Source organism: Zonotrichia albicollis, chromosome 1 (genome assembly GCF_047830755.1).
Source record: "Zonotrichia albicollis isolate bZonAlb1 chromosome 1, bZonAlb1.hap1, whole genome shotgun sequence".
Taxonomy (NCBI): Eukaryota; Metazoa; Chordata; class Aves; order Passeriformes; family Passerellidae; genus Zonotrichia; species Zonotrichia albicollis.
This window is the reverse complement of record NC_133819.1, coordinates 3,641,201-3,669,121: the sequence shown is the minus strand read 5'-3', so window position 1 is coordinate 3,669,121 and position 27,921 is coordinate 3,641,201. Positions and strand designations below refer to the sequence as shown.

The 27,921-nt window shown below is 39.7% G+C and overlaps 1 protein-coding gene across 3 annotated transcripts in view; it reads left to right on the top strand.

Annotated features, from left to right (window-relative positions):
* The first annotated feature begins 1,567 nt into the window (after nucleotides 1–1,567).
* MINDY4 (MINDY lysine 48 deubiquitinase 4) overlaps nucleotides 1,568–27,921 on the top strand; it is a 79,256-nt gene continuing 52,902 nt past the window's right edge. Inside the window, exons 1-8 of one of the 3 annotated variants that reach the window (XM_026796092.2) lie at nucleotides 1,568–1,746; nucleotides 4,440–4,559; nucleotides 5,558–5,760; nucleotides 8,620–8,878; nucleotides 9,912–10,318; nucleotides 23,874–23,932; nucleotides 24,280–24,404; nucleotides 25,371–25,487. In XM_026796092.2, the coding sequence (XP_026651893.2) occupies nucleotides 1,708–1,746; nucleotides 4,440–4,559; nucleotides 5,558–5,760; nucleotides 8,620–8,878; nucleotides 9,912–10,318; nucleotides 23,874–23,932; nucleotides 24,280–24,404; nucleotides 25,371–25,487 (1,329 nt within the window). In that variant the 5' untranslated portion in view covers nucleotides 1,568–1,707. Of the gene's footprint in view, nucleotides 1,771–4,439; nucleotides 4,560–5,557; nucleotides 5,761–8,619; nucleotides 8,879–9,911; nucleotides 10,319–23,873; nucleotides 23,933–24,279; nucleotides 24,405–25,370; nucleotides 25,488–27,921 lie in introns of all 3 variants that reach the window. The other 2 variants (XM_026796091.2, XM_005491435.4) reach the window with 2 other exon arrangements.

The following is a 27,921-nucleotide window of genomic DNA, read 5'->3' as shown; positions in this document are numbered from 1 at the left end:
TAACAACATAAAATAACAGTGTCTGTAGAGCCAGGTGTGTTCTTTGGCTCTTGGCCAGGAGCACATCAGTACTGGAAATATTCTCTAATAATAATGTTATTAATAATGTGATTATTAATGCTATTATTATTGCTACTACTATTATTATTATTATTATTATTATTATTATTATTATTATTATTATTATTATTATTATTATTATTATTTATAATATCAATATTAATATTTTATTAATTATTATTAAAAATAATATTTTAATAAAAATAATTTCAAAATAATATTTTTAATAATAAAAATAATTTCAAAATCCTAAGCAGTGAATCCTATTTTTCACAATTATGACTTGCAGAACAAAACTCAACACATAAATATGAAAACCAGTAAATATATTTGTCATTTACAACATAATTTATCATTTAATTATTTTATTTCAGATTTAAGCCTTGCTTGCGTTTTTGTTGCCATTTTGGGGGTTTTGGGTTTTATTGTTGGTTTTTTTTGGTGCTTTTTTGGGGGTGTGGATTTTTTTGTAGTTTTGGTTTTTTAGGGTTTTTTTAGTTTGTTTGTTTGTTTGTTTGTTTGTTTTTTCTTTTTTTGGTTTTTTTTGGTGTGGGATTTTTTTGGGCTTTTTAAAATTTTTTCTGTGTTTTTTGGGGGCGATTGTTTGTGTTTGGGTTTTTTCATCGGTGTTTTGGGGGTTTTTTTTGTCTTTTTTTGGTCTTTTTTTGTGTGTTTTTTGGGGTTTGGGGTTTCTTTTGGTTTTTTGGTGTTTTTTGGGGGGGGCTTGGGTTTTTGATTTTTTTTGGTGGTTTTTTTGAAGGGGTTTTGGGTTTCTTTTGGTTTTTTTGGGGGGGGTTGTGGTTTTTTTGGTGTGGTGTTTTTTGGTTTTTTTGCTTTTTTGAGATGTTTTCTGGTTTTTTGATGTGGTTTTTGGGGGAGTTATTTCTGGTTTTTTTCTGTGGGCGTTTTTTGTCGGTTTTTGGGGGGTTTTGGATTTTTTGTTGTGGTTTTTGTTTGGGTTTTTTTGTGTTTTTTTGGGGGGGGTTTATGTGTGGGGTTTTTTTGGGGGGGAGGGTTGTTTGTGTTTTGTTTGTGTTTTGTTTGGGTTTTTTTGGGTTTGTTTTCTTTTTTGGTTTTTTTGGGGGGTGTGGGGTTTTGTTGGGTTCTTGTTGCTGTTTTTTGTGGGGTTTTTTTGGTGTGGGTTTTTTGGTGGTTTTTCTGTGGGTTTTTATGCGTGGGTTTTTTGGGAGGGAGGGTTGTTTGTGTTTTGATTGTGTTTTGGGTTTTTTTTGTTTTTTTTCCTTTTGTTTTTTTTTGGGGGGTGTGGGTTTTTGTTGGGCTCTTGTTGTTATTTGTGGTTTTATTTGGTGTGGGTTTTTTGGTGGTTTTTCTGTGCGTTTTTATGCGTGGGTTTTTTGGGAGAGAGGGTTATTTGTGTTTTGTTTATGTTTTGGTTTTGATTTTATTGGTTTGTTTTTGGTTTTTTGTTTTTTTTTTTCCAGTTTGTTTTTTTTTTTTCCCCGTTCCCTACAACTTCCCTCCATCCCAAATTCCCCCGCCTCCATCCCTCCCTCCCTCCATCCATCCCTCCCTCTGTGCCGTGGGAGGAGCGCTCCGTGTTTCCCCGTCTCCCATGCCGCGGTCCCCAGCGCCGCCTCCCCGCGGGCTCCGTCCCGCACCCAAAATCCGCCTCTTTCGCCTTAAAACATGGACAACGCCTTGGTGCAAGAAGTGGCCGCATCACTGGTGAGAGAGTTTCTCAGTAGAAAGGTAAACTCGTGTGCTTTTCCTGCCCGGTGAGCCCCGCTGGGGATGGAAAAGGGGAGAAGGAGGATTCGGTGATGCTCCGGGAAAAAGGGGATTCAGGGATGCTCCGGGAAAAGGAGAATTCAGGGATGCTCGGGGGTTTATCCGGACCGAAATCAGCTGGGTGGCAACGGGGGAGGCTCCGGGGTGAGCGGCTGGACTACATCTCCCACAGTGCCCTTGTATTGCCGGGGATGGAGCTGCTTCCTCCTGCTCGGGGGAAGCCCATCCTTACCCGCGCACGCCTGCGAGACTGGGAATTAAATCGAGAAACGCACTTTCAGTTTGGTTTTTCGTGTTGTTTGCAGGTTTTTGGGTTAAAAAAAAAAATTAAATTTTCTTTTCTTTTTTTCCATCGTTAATTGCCTGTTTTGCTGTTGTCCTTGTGTTTGCAAGAGGCATACAAAGCCTAATTTAAAAAAAAAATTAAAATTATTTTTATATAATTTTATTTAAAAATATAAAATATGTAATACAATTATTAAGATAATATAATATAATATAATATAATATAATATAATATAATATAAATTTATTTATATATAATATATTCTATTCATTTATATATAAATATATTCTATACTTATACCAGATTATATTATATTATATTATATTATATTATATTATATTATATTATATTATATTATATTATACCATATTATATTAATTATAATTATTTTATATAATTTTATATAATATATCTATATATAAATAGATCATATATATCTATCATAGCCATAATATATATATATTTATGATATAGAAATATATATATTTATAATATAGAAACATATATTTATAATATAGGAATGTATATATGTATATATAAATATATAAATAGATATAAAAATAATATATAAATATATTTATATTTTATATAATTTTAATATTATTTAAATTATTTTTTAAAGGCAAAATGTTACAGTTTTAGAGAATCTGGTAACATGCATTCCCCCCCAGTTTTCAGTAATAACTCAGCAGAAGCCCCATTTTTTTGCTGGTTGGGAAAGGAATTGAGATAAGGGGAGGAAAGAACCCATTGTACCTGTCACAAATGTAATACTATAAAGTGAATTTTGGACTACACAAGCATGTGGGGAGTGTGGGCTTGAGCAGACTGGAAACCACCTTCACATTTCCATGTAGCAGCACCTATTACTTTGTATTTATGTTCAATCCTTAGGAAATATTGCTGATGTTGGATCCCCTGTGTCAGGAAGGAGTTATGTCAGAAATTAAGCTGCCACTGTCCCATTAAGTGTTACACAAACCTCAGTCTCATGTTTTGCATTTTGCTCCAAATTCACATTTTCAAAACAAGGGGCATTGATAATCCTTTGTGCTTCTGCTCCCCCCAGATCTTTTATGCACATCAGAGCCTACAGGGATGATGATCCTTTATTTACCACACCTTGCCCTCAATTTCATAAATCCGAGCCAGACGCTCTGTCAGCAGAAGAAGAAATCCTTTGTTGTGACAATAACCCTCCACAGAAGGAATCAGGGCTTTCTCAAAATAGTAGCCTGGTGTTGTACCACTCAAATTATTTTGGATCTGACTCACAATAAATCAGTGTCTCCCCCCAGAAAGTGAGATGCTCCTGGGTTTTATCTTCGAGGTTCCCATGGGTGCTGACCACAGACTGAAAGTTGAAGATCCCAAACCAGCTGATGCCACGGAGATCTGACTGATTTCCTCTCGGGATCTTTTGGGTCACTGTGACCCCAGGAATGTTAAAAGTCTCTTTTCCCAGCGTGGGCACTTGAATGAGTCAGAGTTCCTCATTTCTTGGTCTCAAGGTTGTTTATTTTTCCTTATCTATGAAAAAATTTTCTCCTGCCCTGCCGAGAACAGAACTGTCCATCCAGCAGGACAGTCCCAGGCACTCTGCCTGCCCCTGGGGCAGTGTTATGTCTTTATACTAAATCTACATGTACAATATTTACAATTACTTTCCAATACCTATCACCTATGTTAGACAGTGAGCTCCTACTCTAAACCAATCTAAAAGTGCCAACATCACAGCAGAAGATGGAGGCCAAGAAGAAGAAGAAGGAGAAAGGCTGGACATGCCCAGATCCCTCCATCTTGTCCCCTGAACACCCATTCTAAAAACCCCAAAATCTACTTTTCCACTCCGTGATAAATTCACTATCATTCTGCATAAACTGTTGTTGCTTGCTGGTCTTCCTATAGGGTTGGTAATTTGCTCCACGGGTCATAATCAAACCCACAGGGGTTTTGGGCTCTGTGCCAGGGTCTCTGAGTCCCCTGGCAGGGGTCTTGGCCATCCAGGACAGCCAGAGGGATGTTCTGGGTTCCCACAATTTTCAGCCTGAGGCTGGCTGGAATAACTTCAGCTCAGGGCATTTCATACAGACCATCAGTCTTAGGAGGCTGTTTAGCAGCTGAGGTCACCTGCATAGAGGTTTTTGTTTTTCTCTGTTCAGCAATTTCCATCTCACGTAGCCACCTCAATGATTCTCACATCCATGGGCTGCTATAATTCAAGGTTGTACCATTACAGCACAGGTTCTGAGGATTTCCTGGTTACTGCCATCCACAAGTTTCATGTCACACCCACCAAAAACCCAGAGTAAAAGCTTTGGCCTCTGACACTTTTCCTCCTCAGGGTTTGAAGAAAACCATCAGCACCATGGACCGGGAGCTTCCCCGCTCTGCACTCAGCATCAACAACAGGAATGAGCTCAGGAATGTCCTGCACCTGCACTCCCTGTACAAACAGAACAAGGTGAGGGAACACCTGGCACCATGTGCAAGTGTCCTTGCATGCCCATTTCCATCTGCATTTCCATTTATATTTGGCACAGCAGATGGAAATTACACTTCTGGTATTTATTATCATTGGAAATGCAATAAAACAGTTCACTCATAACTTGAGGCACCACAATGCTTTTGGTATCTTCATATAAAGTGTATAAATGCCACTTCAAAAAACCCTCTCCCAGTGTAGACAAAGTGCATTCTAGCACAGTTTCCTCACTTGGGAATATTTAGCTAAAATGGGAATCAGAAGTCACCATGACAGGTTGCTTTTTTGTGTCCTGCTTCCTTCACTTAACACAGCAGCACCTTTGAGCTCTTGACATTCCCTAGCTGCCGTCTTCCATTTCCCTGGATTGGTTGTACAGTCACTCCTGGGATGCACCTCAGGTAACTCTAGGAAAAAATTAAAATGTTCAGTAGCTTTACATTGTAAAAATCATGCCCTGCAGCCTGACTAACACAGCATTTCAATACTCACCAAGAACTTTATTGTCAGATTATTCCCTTTTCTGACCCAGAGCTGGGGCAACTGAGAGGTGTTTTAAAAAATTTTATTCCATTTTCAGTCTCATGTGAAGGGTGAGACAATACAGATGTTATCGTTCGCACCATCACAATCAGAAGCTAATTATTTCCTAATTGCAATACATTATAAAGTGTTTCTTGGCCTATCAGCTTTAGCCACACTATGCTGAAAATGCCTGAAAGCCAATCATATAAAATTACCCCTCATGGGTCTCACTGCAATGCATCTTTCATAGCTCTATTTCTCTAAAGTATCCAGTCTTATTTGAAGCTTGTTTCTGGTTCCATTTCTCTCTCAGCAATGTCTGTGCTATTCCATGCCATTTCCCAGTCAGCATTTCTCATCTCAAGGTTTGCACACACTGTGTGAGCCTTCTGTCAGGCTTGGAGAATTCCCTACTGATTAATTTCCCACATTTTATCTCTCTTTTTGGCCAGGCAAAGGAGAACCCACTGAAGACGCTGCTGGAAATTATTACTAATTATTTCCTGGAGCACCGTGGCACTTCCAGGAGCTCTGGTTCCAGCTCTGCTCTGGCAGCTCCTCAGAGTAAGAGCTCAGCATCCCACCCCCCTGACCCCCTGGATGAGGACCATGGCAATGCCACTGCTCTGGATGAGAGCAAAACTCAGCCTTCCAGGTACTCTCTGATTTATTTCTCTTATCTCTGTGTATTCACTTGTTTTTTCCTAATGAAGGGAAAGAGTTTTAAATGTTTTATCATTTATATCTTGTGCTAACTTTGTTTTGTTAGTTGTCCTCGTAACACAAACTTAATTTTCTAGATTATTAATATTTCCTGTGCAAGCCACCCTTCAAAAATGATCTTTTATGTTGCCTGCTAATTATGAAGACTGATAAACTCAATTGCATCTTTCAGTCACTGAAGCACATTGAAATAGGGGATTTCATGCCTTTTACATTGGAAATACTCAAACTGAAGCAGGTTTGGAGGTAAAACAAACCACCTGTGCTCAAACTATGAATATATTCATGCCTTACATAGGCAAAAGCAAGTTTTAATGTCTTAAATTCAGTGTTGTTAAAATAGTGCAGGTTCAGACCTTGCAGAATACCTGAAAATAGCATGTAACCAAGTTTTTCATTTATTGGTGCCTCAAAGAGGATTAACAGCCCTGTACTGCCATAGGAAGCTTTTAAAATGGGCACACAAGTGTAATTCTGCTTCCCAGCCTCCACCCTGAGGGAATTAATCAGGTTTTGTTCTTCATCCTAAATGCAACATGCTCAAAGCAGCCAAGTCTGAGCATCAGTGCCTGAAAAAAACCCATGAAGTAATTTCTTAAAGGGGAAGAAAGCCAAGATGTTTTAAGTTGAGCTCAGAAATAACACTTGAAAAGGATGCAGAGCAAAGGCTTTTTTCCCCTTTTCTTTTTTTCTTCTTCTTTTTTCTTTTCCCTTTCATGGATGTCTCCCACAGGGGAGTTCCTGACACTGCTCTGGGAGAGCACAGCAGTGCCAAGTGGTGTTAATGTTGGAAGGGACCTTAAAGTTCATCTCATTCTGTCCTATTCCTCTATCCCAGACCGCTCCAAGCCCCATCCAACCTGGCCTTGGACACTTCAAGGATCCAGAGGCAGCCACAGCTGCTCTGGGCACCTGTGCCAGCCTCACCATCCTCACAATGAAGAATTTCTTCCCAATATCCCATCTAACCCTGCCTTCTGCCCTGAGGCTCATTCTCACCCTTGCCATTCCCTTTGGACAAGGGAAAACCAGGGATTGCCAAGGTCAGCCAGGCAGTGCCTGAAATCAGCTTTAATTTCAACCACCTGTGTAACTTTTAACCATGCTGTCAGGGGTGGAAAGTTTAATCAGACATGACTCTGCATTGGTTCATTATTAATGAGTCTGATTTGCTTTTAACTTTGCTCTGGGAGGTTGCTGTGAGTGTCTGTAAGTTAAAACAGCCTCTGAGCCAGCACCCTTTGGCAGTGAGGGTTATGTGGCGTTGGGTTGGGAGTAGCAGTCCTTGCTTTTCCTGATGATTCCAGAGGCAGATCAGGCTCCCTTCAGTTTATATACATGATGACTCAGGTTTTGGCTTTTATATTTTTCAGATTCTGTGCTGCTTTAGTGTGTAGTTCTGTAGTTCTTCATATATTATGGGATGGTGAGCTCTGTGCACAGAGCAGGGAGACAAAACAATTCCTGCTCCAGCTGGGCACCAAGGACAAATGATCCAAATCTCAGCCCAGGAGCACAAACCCCGTGGGCTGGAGAGAGAAAAACAAGCAGGGTGGGAGTGCCTGGGCTAAAGCTGGAATGGGACAATGAACTGCAAGGTGCAAATGGAGCAGAACTGATCCCAGGGAGAGAGCCCGGGAGCGCTCGTGCATTTTGGGGCCATTTTGGTTCATCTTGGGTGCAGCCCTGGCTGGGCTCTGGTGCTGCCCAAGGTGCATCCATGGAGGCTTTTAATAAATCCCTGCTTTATTCTTTAGCTCTGTCCAGCCTCTGCTCTAGGTCAGCCTTCACATACACATCACACACATCACACACATCATACACAGAGTGTCCTCACCACAGGAGACACACTCCTGGAAAAATGGGTTAAATAAAAGGAACATGTTTGTGGTACAAGATGTTTCAATTTATAGAGCTGCTTTACGTTAAATTAGGATGGTGGAAAACATCCCAGAGGGAAAAACAAGTTCAGAGACTTGTTTCCTTGTATTAAGGAAGGCGAGTTGTTTTGATTTACACAGAATTTATAAATTTAAAAATGGACACGGAACTGGGAACTACTCAGTAAAATAATTGTCATCACAGAAGTACTTTTGTTTTTGGACTAAAGTAAGTGTTCTACAGCTGAACAAAGAGTGAGAGGGGTCAGTAGAGTCAGTCTAAGTTACAGGAGAACAGAGGATGTGAGCAAAAGTGTTACATTTTCAAACATGGAGAAGGAACAGGAACTGCTGGGTATAGCTTAGCACCTGTCTGATATAACAAATAAATTTTACTTTCTGCTATGATACACAATCATACAATCACAGAATGGATTGGGCTGGAAGAGAGCTAAAAGCTCGTCTCATTCCACCCCCTGGATGGGCAGGGACACCTCCCACTGTCCCAGGTTGCTCCAAACCCCATCCAACCTGGCCTCGGGCACTGCCAGGGATCCAGGGGCAGGCACAGCTGCTCTGGGAACCCTGTGCCACAGCATCCCCACCCTCACAGGAGAGAATTTCTTCCCAATATCAAATGTAAATTTCCCCTCTCTCAGTTTGAACCCTTTTTAAATCAAAATAAGTAATCATGGGATGGTGTTGCCCATATTATAACCAATTGTGACACATAATAATGATGAAATAATGCCCTGAATCCTACATCCAGATGTTTAGGTGAAAAGTGACTGCATTTGATTACCATTTCAAGGTAAAATGCAACTTAATTTTACAGCAGTGCTCTATCTGGTTTTATTAATTTACTTGTGCATAACTTTGCTGTTTTAAGCTTTTCCTCTTTTTTGTTCTAGGCATGATGCTGAGAACCCATTGGATAAAATCCCTGCACCCAGAAAGCATCAGCACAGAAGTGAAAAATGCCACACAGGGACAACCCACAGCAGTAACTTATCCTGTGCTTGGGACAAGAAGTTCAAAGACAGTCAAGAGGATTTAAAAGCAGCTGTGATTTCTGAGGAGCTGAAATCCACAGGGAAGGAGAAGTCCAGGCCCAGGGCTGGTCTCATTGCCAGAGGAATGATGGCTGGACCAGTGGCAAGTTCACCAGAGGTGATTCCTAACATTTTACAAAATGTTTGAGTTGCCCATGGATTTTATATCCAAACTGCTGGGCTAAAAAAAAGTCACTTGCAAATAATGTTCAAATGGCTTCTGCATGTTAATGCATTATTAAATCTGCAGGCTGAAAAGAAGGGGTAAATTAGGGAAGTTGTTGTGCTTCATTCACAGTTCTGGAGAATTCACAATTCTGGAGAGTTTCAGATAAAAGCACTGCAGGCCCTGCATGTCTGTGATCTCAGGTCTCTGAATTCCTTTATAATTCTTGCCCATTCTTGAAATCTCTTGACAGATTTGATTTTCCATTTTTCCCATGAAAATTGCTTTGTTACCTTCACAGTATCTGTTTTACTCTGGTTTTTCCAAGACCCGACATTTAATCAGCAGCAGTTTGGAACTGAAAATTGCTTCGAGTTGAAAATATGTTTCTGAATTGATCCAATCAGACCTTGTTCCATCAAGAAGTGCTTTCAAAGCACAGTTAAAAATTTCTTGCCTATTTTTTTTCTTTATGTTTCTTTTATATAATTACAGGGACTTTTCCAGTGTAAAATTAAGCTTGTGATAATGAGAAATTAAAATATTTAACTGTGACATTTAGGTAGTACTGAAGAGGATATGGAAATTGAATTAATTCGTTGGATATTTGTAAATGTTTTTGATTTAGAAGTAAAGACTAGATACCTATAGGCTAGATACCAGTAAAATATCCTTTATGTGTTGATTTTCTGAGCTAGATACAGTCCTAAAATTAGCTCCTAGGAGGTAATTTATTGTTGTTCCTGGTAAAAATATGGAAATGTGTTAATGGTAGGCAGCATCTTTAATACTGGTCAAATTTTAAGTGAAAGTATTTATCTTATTTTATTACTGATTTTTAAAAAATCTGATTTACTCTCTAAGCTGGTTCCTAAAAATGAATTAATAGATCAGCTCAGAAATCAGTGCTAGAGCTTTCCTTTGCTTTTTGTGTTTATTGAAAGATAAAGGTGAAATCTGTGGTTTTCATGGCCCTTTCTTCCAGGATCCCCAAAAAAAGAGGATTTCCAAAAGATCCACGAGCATCAGCAGCACAGCCCAGCCCAGGGGTGAGGAGCTTGAAGAGCACGACCTGAGTGTCCCAAGCCCTGATCTGCAGGAAAGCAAAGCATCTCCAACAAAATCCCACCTGGAATTTGCATCCAGGACCGTGCTAAGCTCACACACCAGCTCTGCCTCTGAAAAACCAAGGAACAGCCCCAAAGATGCAGAGGACTTTTTGTCCAAGCTGCTGTCTGAGAGAGAGAAGGAAAGGAAATCTCTTGCAAGCTCTGGTGCAGACAGCAGTGAGAAAAGCCTTAAAGTGAGTGTCCCTCACAGGCATTCAGGGGCTGGGAGAGAAAAGAAGGAAAGATCCCTCAGGAAAGCTGAGAGTCGGTTGTCAGGCCACAGGTGAGAGTATTTCTGAGGATATTATGATAAAACAGAGTTTTTATTATTTTTCTGCATTATTTTGTAGTATAAAATTTTTAGAAGTGTCTCCCTCAGAGAGCTCCAAATATATATTTTTGGCTTTTCTCTCTCTTACGTTCTTAATTAATGTTTTTTAATTCTTTTTCTGGATAAAATGTAAGAGTGGGAGGCGTAGCATTTTTTTAATTTATACACTAACATTGTTTTCTTAAAATTATTATTGCTATTTTGTTTTCTAGTTTAATTTTTTATTGAGATACCATATGTGGAGACACTATTGAGAAAGAAGCAAATACACATTAGGTATAAGTACATTTAGAAGTTAGGGGCTGTGGGAATTATCAAACTGGGGATGTGCTGGAGCTGCAGATGGGCCAGAAGTGGCACTTGATTCCTATTTGGAACCAAAAATTTGCTGAAAAGAGCATTCCACAGGGCCAGCATTCCACATTCATTTAATTTGTAAAAGATTAATGTGTAGTAGGCCAAAGTACCACAGTCTAAAGTATTAAAACTCTGGTTTCATACAGCTTGGCTGATCCTATAAGGTAGTGCTGATTCTATAAGGTAGTGCTGCCCCATCCCTTCATCCTTTCCACTCTCAGGATGATTTTTTCCTCACACTCAGCATTAATTGAGGTAGAGAAGAGAGTTAAGTGGCTTTGGCAGCTCCAAAGCTGAGAATATTGAGTGTATTATTCCTGATACTAGCTAATCAATGAATGGACAGTTCATTATGGACGAGCCTCAGAGATGTGGTGGAATTCTCAGTGTGGGATTCCCTGGAAAGACTTGCTAAAAACCAGTGAAAAGTCTGATCCAAACCCCCCTTGTTAGCATCTGGGTCCTACAAGGGCATCACAACAGTCCCAGCCAGCACCACAGCTTTGGGAAGAGTGGCTGGAAAAGTGGGAAGGGACCTGGGGGTGCTGGTGACAGTGGCTGAACTCAGCCAGGAGTGCCCAGGTGGCCAGGAAGGCCAAGGGCAGCTGGCCTGGGCCAGGGCAGGGATTGTCCCCTGCACTCAGCACTGCTGAGGCCACACCTCAGATCCTGGAGTCACTTTTGGGCCCCTCATGACAAGAAAGACTTTGAGGGGCTGGAGCGAGTCCAGAGAAGGGAACAGAGCTGGGGAAGGGTCTGGAGCACTAGGAGGGGCTGAGGGAGCTGGGAAAGGGCTCAGCCTGGAGAGAAGGGGGGATCAGAGGGGACCTTGTGGCTCTGCACAGCTCCTGACAGGAGGGGACAGCCAGGTGGGGGTCGGGCCCTGCTCCAAGGGAACAGGGAGAGGAGAGGAAATGGCCTCAAGTTGTGTCAGGGGAGATTTAGTTTGGATATTAGGGAATATTTCTTCCCTGAAAGGCTGGTCGGGCATTGGAACAGGCTGCCCAGGGCAGTGATGGAATCACCACCTCTGGAAGTGCTCAAAAGCTGTGTGGATGTGGCACTTGGGGACAGGGTTTGGTGGTGGACACAGCAATGCTGGTTGGACTTGATGATCTGAGATCTTTTCCAACCTAAACAACTCTTATTCTGTGGTTCACTCTGGTGTGTTTGGATGCTTCCCAACCTTTGGAGAAGCTGGGCTGGCAGGGGGTGACCCACAGGATGTGCTGCCATCTTGTCTGTGCTCCATCCCTGCAGGCAGGGAGGGATTGGGAACAATTCCCTTCCCTCACAGAGCTGCTGTGGTCTCAGCAGGAGCAGGAGAGGGAGCCCTTTCCTAAGCAGAGCCCTTTCCTTATTCATTCCTGACGGGCAGTGGGAGCTGCAGGCAGCAGAGTGTCACCGTGAGACTTTCTGAAAAATCCCTTTGCCAGGATTTCTCCTCCTGGGAAGATGAGAAGCCTCAGCTTCTCCATGTTTTACTCCTCTGGGATGTGATTTGGAGAATTGTTTATCCAAACAGGTGAATTGTTTTTAATTAATGACCAATCACCATCAGCTGTGTCGGACTCTGAGGAGTCAGTCACGATCTTTCATTGATTTAGTCTTGATTTAGACTTCTGCTGTATCATTTCTCTTTCTTTAGTATAGTTTTAGTAATATAATGTAATATAATGTAATGTATTGTAATGTAATATAATGTAATGTATTGTAATGTAATATAATGTAATGTAATGTAATGTAATATAATATAATATAATATAATATAATATAATATAATATATTAAATGGTATATATTATTATATATGTAATAATATATTATATATAATAATATATACAATATTATATATAATATATATAATCTTCAATATATAATAAATATTTATATTATATTATATTATATTATATTATATTATATTATATTATATTATATTACATTACATTATATTACATTATATTACATTCCATTACATTCCATTACATATGATATATTATATATGATATATGATATATGATATATTATATATTATATATGATATATTATATATTATATATTATATATTATATATTATATATTATATATTATATATTATATATTATATATTATATATTATATTGTCTAATTAAATATTATTGCATAATATAATATTATAGTATAATTATGTATTATAATATATTTTATTATAATTATTTATATATTATTCTGAGAACTTGGAGTCAAATTCTCATCTCTTACCTCATCCTGGGGACCCTCCCAACACCACAGCAGAGCATTTGGTCCCTGCTGAGCTCTGAGCTCCTGGAAGCGCCCACAGAACCCAGCAGGGCTGCTGGGACTCCTGGAGGTCAGAGGGAGGAATAGAGACTCCAAATAAACACCCACAATATCAGGTCTGGCTCTTGCAAAACTTCTGTTTCCCTTCAGCCAAATCCTGCAGATTTTGGTCAAAGTGATTGAGCGTTTTAAAGAATGAAAAATTACAGTGGTAATACAGTGAAAAATTACAGTGTAAATACAGCAAGTATTTGTCTGGATCCTCTTCCATTCTCTGTTACTAAATCCCAATCTAACTATTTAGATGAACAGCTGAAAACCTCTGTAGGATTAACCACAGCTAGCTCATTTACAGCATCTGCAATTCTGGGGTTTTTTCCCATAGAAAACTAAAGATAAATCTAATTTTTCCTTCCATTTACTTTGCTTTTTGATTCTCTTTTCTCCCATGCCAAAAGTGCTGTAACAGCATGCAGGCTGAAGGCATCCTGTGCAAACATAGGAGAAAAAACTGGAGGTAAAACTACTGCCAAGCTTTAAGAGAATACCTGGCCATAAAATATCTTAGGGAAATGCAGATGCACAGCATTTTGACTCACACCTTTTAATGAAAGAAATTACAGGGGTCAATGATGATTCTTTATTGCCATGATTGTATTCTTTGCAAAGTCATGATCGGTTATTTCATAAAAAAATATATTATCCTGTTCAGTTTGCATACCTACCCAGATCCTACAGGTAGGTTTTATTTTAGAATTTTTGTTTTTCATTAATCTATGAGAAAAGCAACATATAGGTGGCAGCAAATCCTCATTTATCCTCATCTGTAAGCAGCCAGCCGCCAGTTGAATTTCTCAATTCACAGAATCCCACAGCACCAGGGTGGAAGGTGCCTCAAGGATCACCTGGTCCAACCTTCCTTGGCAAAGGCACAGTCTCGACAAGGTGACCCAGCACCCTTTATGCCAAATCTTAAAAGTGCCCAGGGTTTGGGAATTCAACACTTTTCCCTGGGGGTTGGTTGCAATGGCTGATTGTTCTCTTGAAAAATTTTCCTCTTGTGTCCAATTGGAATGTCCCCAGGAGTGATTTGTACCCATGGCCTCTTGTCTTTTCCATGTGATTCCTTGGAAAAAGGGAGTTTCCATCTTATTTGGAGCCAGGCTTTAATGTGGTGATGTTGTGCAAGCAGTGCGCTCACATTTATACAGGAATATGTCAGTAATTCCTCCATGCTCCTTCTCAGCAGTTTTATTTAACTTAACAAATTAAAAATGACATTTATGTCTCAGTGCCACTTCAGTGGAGAATTTGAAACCCTCTTCAGGTTATTTTAATGCTGCTGTTTATTGTTCATCTTCAAAAGAGTATTCCCCTTTTTTGTTGAGTCTCTGCTCCTCTTGTGTGCAAGGCCAAATAAAACGTGGATTATTCACTACCTTTTTTTTTTTTTTAAGAGATTTTGAAGGGAATAAAAACCTAAATTTAAAAGAACCCAGTTCAAGATTCCACCTAAAAATTGCTGTGTCTGTGGTTTCTTAACATTTGTAAGGACTTGGGAGAGATGATGTTGAGGGAACATAACTCAGGTCACAGGGAGCAAATTAATAAAGATTTTCCTGAGTCTTTTATCCTGGGTAGAGCCTGGAATGGCAGCAAGGAAAGGTTCTCTGCTCCCTTTAATATCTTGAGGTGACCTCTAAATCATCCTGTGATTCTGCTTGGTGCTGAATCCCCTACTGGAGGGGCATATTTATCATTAACCTCAGCAAACAGAATAAAGAATGAGTGGAATGGAATTCATGATCTTTAGAAATTGTAAAGAAATAGATGGGTGTTGAAGTTGATGACTGTCCTTGCGTTAAAGACTTTCTATTGCTTTTCCAGAAATAAAGCCACAACGAATAATGACTTTTTTGGGAAGGTTACATGGGGTTAGAAGGTCAAGATTTCCCCATTTCACAGCTTGAGCAAACAAAATTGGGGAAAGGCAAGAAAAACCCACTTCAGAACTGTTGAGAAACACTTCTTTTGTCTTGATTACAGAGGCATGCTGCAGTTGTTGCTCCTGCAGCCCCTGAAGTGTTTTCCTAATTTTCTGTTAAGTCTATCAGTGCAAAGTGGGGTGGTGCTGTGGAAAACCTCCAGTTGTCAGCTGAATAATTTTTGGATGAGTAAATCTGAGCTGGCAGTTCTGCAGTGGGGTGCAACCAACTTTTGCTGAGTTAGAGGGGCAGGTTTGGTCAGTACAGCTCCATTTCTCTTCTGGTAGTTACAAAGAAGAACATGTGATGCTTGAAATTCTGGTTTTCACATGAAGCCAACCAACTTCCCCAGTTCCAGGAAAAACAGCATGAAATTAAAATCAGAGCACTGAAATCAGAAAAAAAGGGTAAAACTGGGCCAAGGGAACAAAAGACCTGAAGTTAGGGATATTTCCTAGGAACTCCAAGGGAATGGCTCAGAATCAGAAAGGCACAAAGAACTGGGAGTATCATGACGTCAAAATGAAAATTTCCTTTTGCCATTAGTGAGCAGAGGGATGCAGCAGTGAATCCCATTGTCCAGAGGCAGAGATGTGTGCATTTCCAGGAGCAGGGAGGATAATTGATTCTGCACTCATCCTTCCATTGTGAGCAATCCCCTGGATTCAATTACCTGATTGTGCCAGGCCACCAGTGCTGGCTGCAGCCTGGCTGTGCTGCTGCTCTGCTGCAGCATTCTGCCAGGGCACAGGGGTGTTCCAGGCACTGCTTTATGGCTCTGCAAGTTGGATTCAGGTCCCTTTTCTGAGCTTTTGTATTTTTCAGATTCTGTGCTGCTTTAGTGTGTGGGTCTGAGCTCCACATCAGGGCATGGTGAGCTCTGTGCACAGAGCAGGGAGACAAAACAATTCCTGCTCCAGCTGGGCACCAAGGACAAATGATCCAAATCTCAGCCCAGGAGCACAAACCCCGTGGGCTGGAGAGAGAAAAACAAGCAGGGTGGGAGTGCCTGGGCTAAAGCTGGAATGGGACAATGAACTGCAAGGTGCAAATGGAGCAGAACTGATCCCAGGGAGAGAGCCCGGGAGCGCTCGTGCATTTTGGGGCCATTTTGGTTCATTTTGGGTGCAGCCCTGGCTGGGCTCTGGTGCTGCCCAAGGTGCATCCATGGAGGCTTTTAGTAAATCCCTACTTTATTCTTTAGCTCTGTCCCGTCTCTGTTCTAGGTCGGCCCTCTCAAGGCACCATTTCCAACCCAAAGCTGAGCCTCTCCCATGCACTGCAGCTCCAGGGAAGTGCCAGTGAGCTCAGAGCCAGGGTTTCTCCTTCTGCCAGGGTCTCTCTGCTGAGTTCACCACAGCTGGGCACTGTTCACTACTTCCCATTCCCAAAATATCCCTCCTTGTTTGGTGAGAAGCCTTTTCCTAGCAGTTCCTGGTGTTCTAACACGGATAGGGTTGGGTTAGGGAATTGCCACAGACACCAAGTGGAACATTGCTCATATTTCATAGAGCCTTAGAAATTATGGATGGAAAAGAACTTTTAGGGTAATTTCTTTCTATGGGAGAGTAATCACTGCTATGTATATTTAGATTTGCTGAAATACTTTTTTCAGGTTTTGTCTGCTCCAGTCTTAAGTGACTCAGGTGACGCTTCTCCCCTGATAATACATTCACTTTCTAGCAGTTCTTATTATAAGGAATTTCTTTTTGTTGTATTCACCTTCCATTTGCTGTGTTTTGCCCTGTTATCCACAGCTGAAGTTGATTTTTGGACTGCTGTTTCTTTTCCTTGCTACATATTCACCTCTGTTAAAATACTCTAAATATTTTTCATGTTCCTTTAGGCATTTTTTGTCTGAAGCTTGTACTGTCTGCTAAATATTTTTACCTTTACTGCTCTGAATTTTTGCTGTTGTTTTTTTCCTATGTTTTACTGATTTGTTTTATATTTCCCCCAAGTATTTAGGGGTGTCTTTGGCATTGTCACTCTGTGACTCTCAGATAACAGGGCAAGAACTGCCACCTTCTGCTCCTGGCCTGGTCCTCAGCATTATTAAATCACAGTACAGGTGAACCCATTGTGTTAGTGAGAATTCTGCTTTTTCTCTTGCATATATTCCACAAAAAAGGACCCTGAAAACTTATTTATAGAAATAGGTAATCCCTAGAGGAAAAAACCCCAGATCTTTAAACAAATTCCTTAAATTCTTTAAAAATATATTCAGAGTTGTTTAGCTGTTTTGGTTTTTTATTCTTTTAGATATCTGACACTTTTAAAATATTATTGTATAAATCTTGTAAGGACCATAATGCTTTCAAAATATTATTTTGAAAGTCTTATGGTCCTTAAAGGATTGATATTCATGCTCTCTGTTATTAACAGGAATAAAAAAGCTTATTTTCCATGTGAAGACTGAGCCAATACCTGTCAATTATGGATGCTTGAGTGCCTAAAACTGTAAATATCCTCTCCTATCTTTTTATCCTGCATCATCCCCAGCCACAATCTGGGCTGATCTGCATTAGGAGATTGGCAGAGAATCTTGGCCATGAGTTTCTGAGCAAGTCCTGAGCAGGATTTGGTGTTCCCTCAGTCAGTGTAAGCAACAAAGCAGAGCACAAGCAACCCAGGAGGTTTCTGGACTGCACTAATAATTTCTTGACTCAGTGAAACAGAAAAATTCAATGCCTGTTGAAGGTTAATTTGTGAATGTCTCATTTCATAAAGAATACTAATTAACATCCCAGATTTAATGCTATTTTTAAAAAATAAAATTGAATTTCCAACTGAAAGGAAAAATAGTTCCAAAAGAGTTATGTATATTGTTTATATAATGTATAGTATTTACCCAGTGTATTTGCTTGGCTTCAGTCTTTCCTACTGTGAATTTTGGTGTAAAAGTAGATTTTTCTAGGAATATTCTCTATTTGCCTGGTGGGCTGCAATATTTCAGTGTTACTCACAAAATCGGTGTGTGGGATGGGCTGACACTGTCTAAAGTAATGCCTGGCAATTTGGTGAGTAATGAAATTTTGATCCTGGTTGGTGTTGAGCAGTTCCTAAAAGTTCTCACCACCTGGATAATGAATTCTGTGGAATGAGGGCTGAGCTCCCACAGCCAGGTCATTTTGGATGTGATCTCATTTAAAACCAGCCAGAAAGCCCCAGGTTATTCCAGGATTCTCAGTGTGTGTGTGAGCAATGCCTGAGGAATCAAATCAGTTTTTCCCACTCTCAGAGGAAGAGGATGCAAAGGGCTGGGGTGGCGTTTCTAGAAATTGGAGTTGAGTCAGAGTCTGGCTGGAGTAGCCCAGGAGTAAATTACGTAGGTGCATTTCCTTCCACCTTTGTCTGGGGTCTCTGTGTTGTCCCTCAGCCACACTTTGCATCATCTCCAGTGCTTGGAGTGATTTTGGAGGGAGGAAACACAGTGAGAACAGTGCTGGAGCAGCCCAGGAGTATTGTGTTTGCTGGGAATGCCTTGATGATGGCAGGAATGATCAGGCATGAATCTGACTCCATGTTCTCAGAAGACTAATTTATTATTTGCTAATACTATATTATATTAAAGAATACTATACTATACTAAAGAATACAGAAAGGATACTTACTGAATGCTAAAAAGATAATAATGAAAACTCCTGACCCTTTCCAGAGTCCTGACACAGCTTGGCCCTGATTGGCCAAAGAGTGAAAACAACTCACAGCAGAATTCAATGAAACAATCACCTGTGGGTAAACAATCTCCAAACACATTCCACATGTGAGCACAACACAGGAGAAGCAAATGAGATAAGAATTGTTTTCCTTTTCTCTGAGGCTTTTCAGCTTCCCAGGAGAAAAACCCTGGGCAAAGGGATTTTGTCAGAGAATGTGAATTCCACACAGGAGTAAATTAGGGTGGCACATTTCCTTCCACCTTTGTCTGGGGTCTTCAACCACACTTTGCATCATCTCCAGTGCTTGGAGTGGGTTTGGAGGTAGGAAACACAGTGAGAACAGCCCAGGAGTAAATTGGGGTGTCACATTTCCTTCCACCTTTATCTGGGGTCTCTGCATTGTCCTTCAGCCCCACTTTGCATCATCTCCAGTGCTTTGAGGTGGGTTTGGAGGCAGGAAATATGGTGAGAACAGTGCAGCCACACCTTCCTGGGGAGAGGAACCAAACCCTCCTGGAGGGGCTCTGATCCCTTTCTCCAGGGATCAGCCTGGATTTGACTCATCCAGCTGGCAGCAGAGGAATGTCTGTCACACAAAACTGGCTCATCCATGGGGAATATGGATTTAACTCACCCGTGGATGAAAAGAAAGGTTGTGGTTGCCAAATCAGGAGTGAAAACCTTCAAGTGCCCGGAGTTGTGTAACGCCTTTTATAACATAATGCTTGGACCGGAAAAAAGGGCCTAAAATAAATTTATAAACTATTGTGACTTTTGTGTGGTGCCAATGGATTTATGGCAGCAAAACCCACAGTGTAACATCTGTGGGGCTGCCATTTGCCCTTTTAGTATTTTTCCAGCACTCCATAGGAAGAGGCACTTTGCAATTACTGGAAATGACAAATGGCTGCTGTATCATTTCTTTATTTTTGGAAAGGAGGTAAATCTGGAGAGGTCCAGCCTATTGCCTGAAATGCAGTCAGTCAGTTGAGAATTTGCATTAGAGGATCATGGAGGTGTGTTCCAATTCAAATTATTCCATGACTCTGTGGAATTATTTGCTCCTTAAAAAAATCATTTGTGTGCAGGTAGCACAAGGAAGCTTTTTTTACCCCTTTTTACCCCTAAGATTACTTTACCAGGAGGCAGAATCTCTGTGGGCTCACCAGTAACCTGTTTTGTGAATTCACTTTTTTTAATGAGAAGATAAGAGAATACCCCATCCTCAGTGTAAGCTTTTATCTCCCAGTTTAACAGTTGATATTAGTTTTCAGGAAGATAATTTATAATGTTACAATGGTTTGGACTGTTAAAAATCTGAGGTTTCTGACAGGAAATGGAAGACCAGAAATATTCCACATCATTAAAAATTAAATGACCTAAGAGTTGAAGGCCCAAGCCAGACAGAGAGGGTACTTCATTGATGGGGACAGAGCAGAGGGTTGGATTCATCTCCAGTGATGTGAATTGGTTGAATGCCAAAAACTGGGAACCATTTTCTGTGCTTTATGTAGTGTCTTGTGGGTGGTGTGTATTTTTATTTAGTGGAATTTTATCTTCTTTTTAAAAAAAATTTTACTGATTCTTGTTTATTTTGCTGACAACAGTTTAGAGTTGCTGAACGTAGTGGTGAGTTCACACTGAGCTGCTTGGAAATTCCAGTGGGAATTTCACACTCCAAAATCTCTGGTGGAGAACAGTAGGAACAAAGCAGCAAACAAATTAAAATTTGCTTAATTATAATTTTTAATTATAATTAAACAAATTAATTATAATTTGTTTTAATTTTAATTATAATTCTGATTTAGTAGCTGGAGATAAATATTTATTCGTAGCCTATGGATGAGCTTTGTGTTTGGGTGAGCCCAACTTAAAACCATCTTGTAGCTCAACCTATGATTATAATCATTCTTTTTTAATATTTTTTATATATATGTTTTATATCTTTCCAAACAAAGATTTCACATTGTCACAGCTGGTAAAATTCAGCAGGACAAATGCAGATTCATATGTGAGGGAATCTATTTCTATCAGAAGTGACCACTTCTATTAGAAATTACCCTTTCAATGCCAAGTTTCTCATTTACCTGTTTTGTATCTGTCAGTGTTCACAAATCTATCTGTCATCTGTTCACCAGTTAACTTTTCATATTGCAAATGTTTAAATCAGATGCAGGTCTTCACTAAAAAGGAAATTAAGGGAAATTAGGTGCATGAGCCTCTCTTACCTTTGTCAATCAGCCTTGCCAACATGATAGAATTTATATTAAATTCTCATGACAGGGCCTTTTTCCCATTGAAAAATATTGCCTGGAATTGATTGTGATCATGTCCTTTGCATCTTTACAATTTCTTTTAATAATTCTGATTTTATAATTGTGTCCCAAAGCTGTGACAAGCTGCAACACACAGAATGGCCTTTTTTACCCTTTTGCGAACAGCAATAGAATCTATTTTTTTATTTTCTACTCTGCAGATTTTACTCACTATTCCAAGAACATCAGATATGTCTGCCTATTCTACATCCAGTAGAAAAGCTGTTGTAATCTGGCAATGAAAATGGGTTTTACCACCACCTTAAAGCCACTGATGTGTAATTTTTAAGCCTCTTTGTTTATTTGACCTCTTGTGAGTGTTGGTGTAAATAGGAAATGGTGGAATGCACATCCATTATTGTGCCAAGGAGCTCCCTCTCTGTGGGTTCACTTTTCTCTGTAAATCCATTTTCCTACAATGCTTGGAGGCCAGAGAGGAATGTTCAAATATTTAGAGAAAGTTTTGTATAGTATGTTTAGAATGAAACATATTTTCTTCCTGTCCCATTTTCCTGCCATGATGGATGACTTCCCCCTTCCCTGAGTGTTCCAACCAATTGGTTTTACACCTACAATAAATTTTCCTGGAACAGCAGCCCTGTGCTGAAATGGAAATTGCAATAAATGTCCTGGCTGTTTTGAGAAACACAAGTTCCCCTCAAGGAGGGGAACCTCCACCTGCAAAAATACCCTACTTAAGCAGAAAACACCCAACATTAATCTTGGATGTCAGTGCTTTCCTCAGCTTGATGGGAATTCTCAGCCTTGAGAATTCTGAGCACTTTGCATCCCGGGCTTGGTTCTTCCTGGAATGGTGTAGGACCAACATCTTTTAGACTTTCCAGAGAGAATTAACACTATGAAAAAAATGGTGCCAGGAGAGCTACATGTGAATTGTACCATGGGGGGCTGGATTTTCATTTATAAATGGAAACTCTAGTGCTGCATTGTCAGAATCGCAGAATCACAGAATCACAAAATCACTGAATCAATGAATCACTGAATCACAGAATCGCAAAATCACAGAATCACAGAATCGCAAAATCACAGAATCACAGAATCACAAAATCACAGAATCACAGAATTGCAAAATCACAGAATCACAGAATGGTTTTGTTGGAAAGGACCTTAAAGACCATCCTCCCTTAAAGACCATCCACTTCCCACTAGACAAGCTTGCTGCAAGCCCTGTCCAACCTGGCCTTGGAAGGTGTTAAAAAACTCTTGCAAAATTAGATAGAAATTGATTGACTGGGAAGAAGCACTAGAAAATAAGACAGAATAGTTTGCAATCTCAGGCAAAACAAAAATCTGGCTTTTGGTTATGCCTGAGTGACATGACTTGGCTGAATTGAATGAATAAATTCATTGCTGAATTTATTGTCATTAAGACCCTTTCCTTGAGCAGGAGAGAGGAAAGTAGTAGCAAGCAGTTATGGGAAGGGAATCTCAGCTGAAATTCATGTCAGGAAACACCAAGAGGAGACCTGACTGTGTTGTAAAATATACCACAATAAACTCTATTCAATTCTGTATCACATAAAAATACAGTAATGCTCAGTGGGAGCTCAGTGCTGCTTTTGCCACTACACAAATTTGCTCTCAGTCCTCTTATTTTTATTGACCTGCTGGGCCTCCCATTTATTTTTACCTGAAATTCCTAGAATGTGGGTGATTCATTTCCATTCTGTCTGGCCTGAATCAGGGCCACCCACGTTTCATTGCCTCCGTCCTTTAACTTATTTATAGCTAAAAAAGAGAAGTGTTTCTGTTCTTATAGTATCAAATACTATCTGTGAGAAAGCTGCCAAAATGCCTTTAAACTGGGCAAATCCTGAGTGTGATATGTCTGTATTCTGGTTTTATTATTTCTTTCTCTGAAAAGGAAATTAAGCCCATGGAAAGTATGTGACATGACAGCAGTTGTTGCTGTGATATCATGCCTACAAAGAATGTTGCTGAGGAAACTATTCCATTCTATTTTTGAAAGGATTGTCAGTGCAATTCCTTTTTTTCCAAAGGAAAAGCCAATGATACAGTATTGCTTTTTTGGGGAAAAAAAGGGTCAAATTTTGCCATTTTTAGAAATGATTATTCAAAAGTTTTCCTTGATTCTGAATGCGTTTTGGTGTGATTTCAACAGGAAGAATAAAACCCATTTTGTTTCCAAAAATCAAATGTTTTATTTCAGCTCTGAATTCACAGCCAAGTTTAAATGCTTAGTCCTTTTAGCATTCATTCATAAGAATTTTAAGCTGTTAATTGGGTAATGTACAATTAAATCACAAGAGGAGTTGAACAACTGATCCCTCTTAATGGATTAAAAATATACCCTGGTAAAGGAGCCAGCCTAAGACCTATTCCCACTTTTATTATTTGGATATTTCAAATAGTTTAAAGACTAATTTGAATCTTACCCTGACCCCTGTCAGGGATTTAAATTTCATTTTATGATCTGATCTGTCATATCACACAGATGAAATGAGATTGATGCTGGAACAGGACTGAAATCCCAAATCAAACACAGGGTATTGCTCTTTGCTGGCTGCTTTTCTCATAAACTCCTGGAGTGCAGCTTTCTTCCACTGAAAAAGGCTTTTCTCTAAGACTTTTTCTTTCTTAGACCATATATTTATTTTTTATAGAAAATAAAAGATAGATGTATTTTTATATATATAAAGATATATATATATAAAGATAGATATATTTGTATTTATATATATATATAATAAAGATAGATATATTTATATATTTATATATATATATATATATATATATATGCACACACACATGTAAAAGTTATATATCCTTGTGTGGGAATGCATCCTATTTCTTATTGTTTATTCAAACACCTTTTCTCATTTAAAATTAACATTTTGTCATTAATTTCTTGATTAATTTTCATGTAGGAGGTCTCCAACATCCACTGGCTGTAAAGAAGACCAGATGAAAGAAGCCCTGGAATTGGGTAAGTTATGTCAAGTTTCAGTTTGGCTTTTGCATTTGCTTTTACATCTTTTGTATTGTTCAGAGCAGCTGTGGCCAAATAAATTCATAGGAGTGGCTTCTTTTGTAACTCTTGATTGATTTAGAGCAATTTAATTTGCTATAAACTTCTAAATAGACAAAGAAATGATTAAGAAATAATCAGACAATGGCTGGCTCGTGATTTTTTATCTGCCTATTCTGGCTAAAACTATTTTTCTTTTTATAAAGACAATAAAAGTTGATTTTCATGTTGATGAGCCCCTAGCACTGAGTATGCTGGGGAAAACAATTCTTTTCATCCAACACTTGATTTTTTTTTCCTTTCAGTTGATGTTGAGGATGAAGAGACAACTGGAGAAGTCAATAAGTCCCCAGATCTTTCAACACTCTATATGCTTCAAATAGTATCAAAGGCAATTGATATTTCTCTTGCAAAAGTAAGAGTAATTATGGTAAATATAAACAGATTTGTGAGGTTGTTGTTTGAGTTTCCTTAGGCAAAGCTGCAGTGGGTTGCTCTGAGTTGTACTTTTGAACATGTGCTGTATTCCTGAGTCTATTCCTTGTCCAGGTGACAGAATAATTTAGGGATGCCTAAATCCAGAAAAATACTCTCATGCATCAGCCCACTTGAAGCACAGATAGTAGCTTTAATTAATTAAGCTTGTATTATTTCTTTAATGCCCCATGTCAGTTATTCATGTGGTTACTCTCCAGTCCTTTCACTGACAGTGGTTTATTATTCCCCTCTCACTGTTTCTGCCTTGCTTATCTCCCCTATTTTGAGCAGAGATGAAATTATTAAATACTTTAACTTTTCATTCAGACAGAGGAGAAAAAAAACCCAGGCCAAAAAATGAGGGTGACTTCCAATTTAATTTCTAGATCAATGAGCTTGGAGTAACTCTACCAGCCCTGAGTAATTTTTTTTATTTCCTGAGCTCTGCTTTAGCATGAATGCAATTTATTCATTGTGGCTATTACTGGCCATGGTCGGTAGTTGTTCAGGGCCAAGCTCTGGATTTGTGCCACCTGAAATACAGAAATCAATTATTTAATTAACATTTATCTTGTACAGGGTCCTTTTCTCCCTCATGTCACCATTGGTTGCTCTTCCAGCTGTTAAATTTCAGGCAATGTACTGGGATGCTTTCATGGGAAACTGTGCCCCAGACATTAGACATAAATATTTTCCAGTGCTGAGCAGCTCCCAGCATTATGAGTGGAAGGAATATGGCAGGAAAAGGAAAATATTGCTTCTTTTCATTGGGGTGTTGCTATTTGCAGTATGGATAAAACAGGAGAGGATGGTTGAACAGTTAGTCATTACCCTTCCACACTCCTCCTTTCTTTTCTAGAAATTACAGTGTTTTGGGCTTGTTTTTAAAATGAGAATTTTTTTTTTCTTTCTTTTATAGGAATTAAAAAATCTTCTGTTTGGCTCCAGTCTTTGTTGCTTCAGTGAAGAATGGAAAATCCAGAGTTTTACATTTAACAATATTCCACAGCTAAAATATGGCATTGTGCAGAAAAAGGTACTATAAATTCCTTCCTAACACTGATCTTTGCTTTTTACACTGACTTTACAAAGGCTGTGTGTTTCAGCAGTGAAAAAAATTAGTTTTCTAAAGACTTTTCTCTTCCTTTAAACTCTGGTTACCAGTGGATGCTGTCACCTTGTCAAGTCATGATGGGAGACTTGAGATGGATGGAGGAAAAAGTGAAAAAGCTGCAGAAAGTGTGCAAATGTTTGTGTGTGTGTGATGGGGAATTATTCACAGGGAGGAGGAGGAACCACTGCAGCTGAAAGCTAGTGGTGGTAAAAGAATAAAAGAGCATAAATCAGGGGTGGAGTAGAAGAGAAAAAGGATATGTGGGGCCAAACAAATTGAAGATGCAGCTTGATCTGGCTCAAATTGAGATGTGGCAAGAGCTACCTGGAAAATCACATGGAGATTTTTACTTGCTGAAGATACTGGGGTCAGGTGAGGAGGTTCATTCCTGAAATAAAAGGGACAAACACCTTGCAGGCACCCTGGGACACTGGCACTGCTGGTGGGCTCACCTCTCCTGCAGCCACAAGATCCCTGCAAGGAGGTTTTCATCAATTCCATGGCAGCAGCATCCAGCAGGGGGACACATCTGGAATGTCCAGCAGGGGGACACATCTGGAATGTCCAGCAGGTCCCCATGGTGACCACAGCTGGTAAAACCACCCAGCCATGACTTGGCCAGGCCTGGCTAGCACGTGCCCAATAGTGCTTGTTTTGCATCACAGAACATTAGCAAGAAAGACTTCTCTCACTAAGTGAACTAAAGAAAGATTATTCTGGAGTTGGTAAACTGACTGAAAATTTTAAGTTTTGTCTCTTTACACTGTCAGTAAGAAAGAGGAAGTTGTAGGTAGAGGAGAATTGTCCTAAAGTTTTGTTTTGATTCTTATTACTCTTAGTTACTGTTCATAAATTTTTCTTTATACTCTTTTAAAGTTTTGAGCCTGCTTTGCCTTTCTCCTAATCCTACCTCACAGCAGGAAATAAGCACGTTCTAGCAAATTAAAGTGAGTGCTTGGCCAGCACTGAACCCACCACACTCATTGGTGCATTGGCCAGGAAATCTCGCATTGGCGAACCAAAACCAGTACAGCAATCCAGAGAGATTTTTGGTGCTCTCTGATCCAGTGACTCCTCTGAGCTCTCCCTCTCAGCCCTGCCTGAGCACCAGGCTCCCAGACAGTGCTTCACCCCTCTTAGCTCTGTGTTCCTCATTAGGCTTAGCCCAGGGACCAGCCTTGTGCCACTGGGTCATGGAGCTGCCCCAAAATCTATCCTAGATGAGATGGTCGTGGTTGAGATGGAGATAATACAAAGCAGCACTCCATTTTCAGAAGGCTTCAAACCCTTTTTATAATTGCATGTGTGCTCCTTATACATTCTCAAAAAACTCATAAGTTAACACTTCACTCATTGGTCAGAAGAGACAAACCAAGTGCTCATTGCAGGGTTCTCTTATTTATCCTTCTCTCTTTCCTGGTTTCCATGTCAGTGACCCCGGCAGGAAACTCTTTCAGGGGTTTTTGAACTTGAAAACTTTGAATCCTCCCATCCAACTTCTCTCTGGCTCACAGAAGCTGCTGCAAAACCTCTTCCACAAAAATCCACCAGATTCCTTGGAAGAATGGATCCTCCCCAGCTTTGTGAAGCCTTTGTGCCAGCCCTGGGGCTCTGCACTGCTCCTGGGGTGTCCACACAAGGTCTCTCCCCTCAGGAGCAGGGATCTGAGGGATTCAGTAAATACTTGCAGGTTCCTCTTTCCAAAACACTAATTAAAGCCTCTGTGCTGATGCAGAAAATCTTTATCTGGCTTGAGAGAATTAGGCCATTGTCACATTCACATTTTCTGAAAAAATCCCTTCACCCAGCATTTTTCTCCTGGGAAGCTGAAAAGCCTCAGAGAAAAGGAAAACAATTCTTATCTCATTTGCTTCTCCTGTGTTTTGCTGCTTTGGAATGTGTTTGGAGATTGTTTACCCACAGGGGATTGTTTCATTGGATTCTGGTGTGAGTTGTTTTCACTCTTTGGCCAATCAGGGCCAAGCTGTGTCAGGACTCTGGAGAGACTCACAAGTTTCCATTATTATCTTTTTTAGCATTCAGTAAATATCCTTTCTGTATTCTTTAGTATAGTTTAGTATAGTATTCTTTAATATAACATAGTATTATAAAATAATAAATTAGCCTTCTGATAAGATGGAGTCAGATTCATCATTCCTGCCTTCATCTGGGGAGAACACAAACACAATAAACCATGTTACAGAAATGAGAGGAAGAGAGGCTTTGAGGCAAGGACAATGGGTAATAAACATGTCATTAAGATGTTTAATTAACTTACCTCATCTAGTTAAACATTTCATTAGGCTGGTGATCTCAGAAGAATGCTGCTTTATCTCACAAAGCCTAGCAGAAAAAA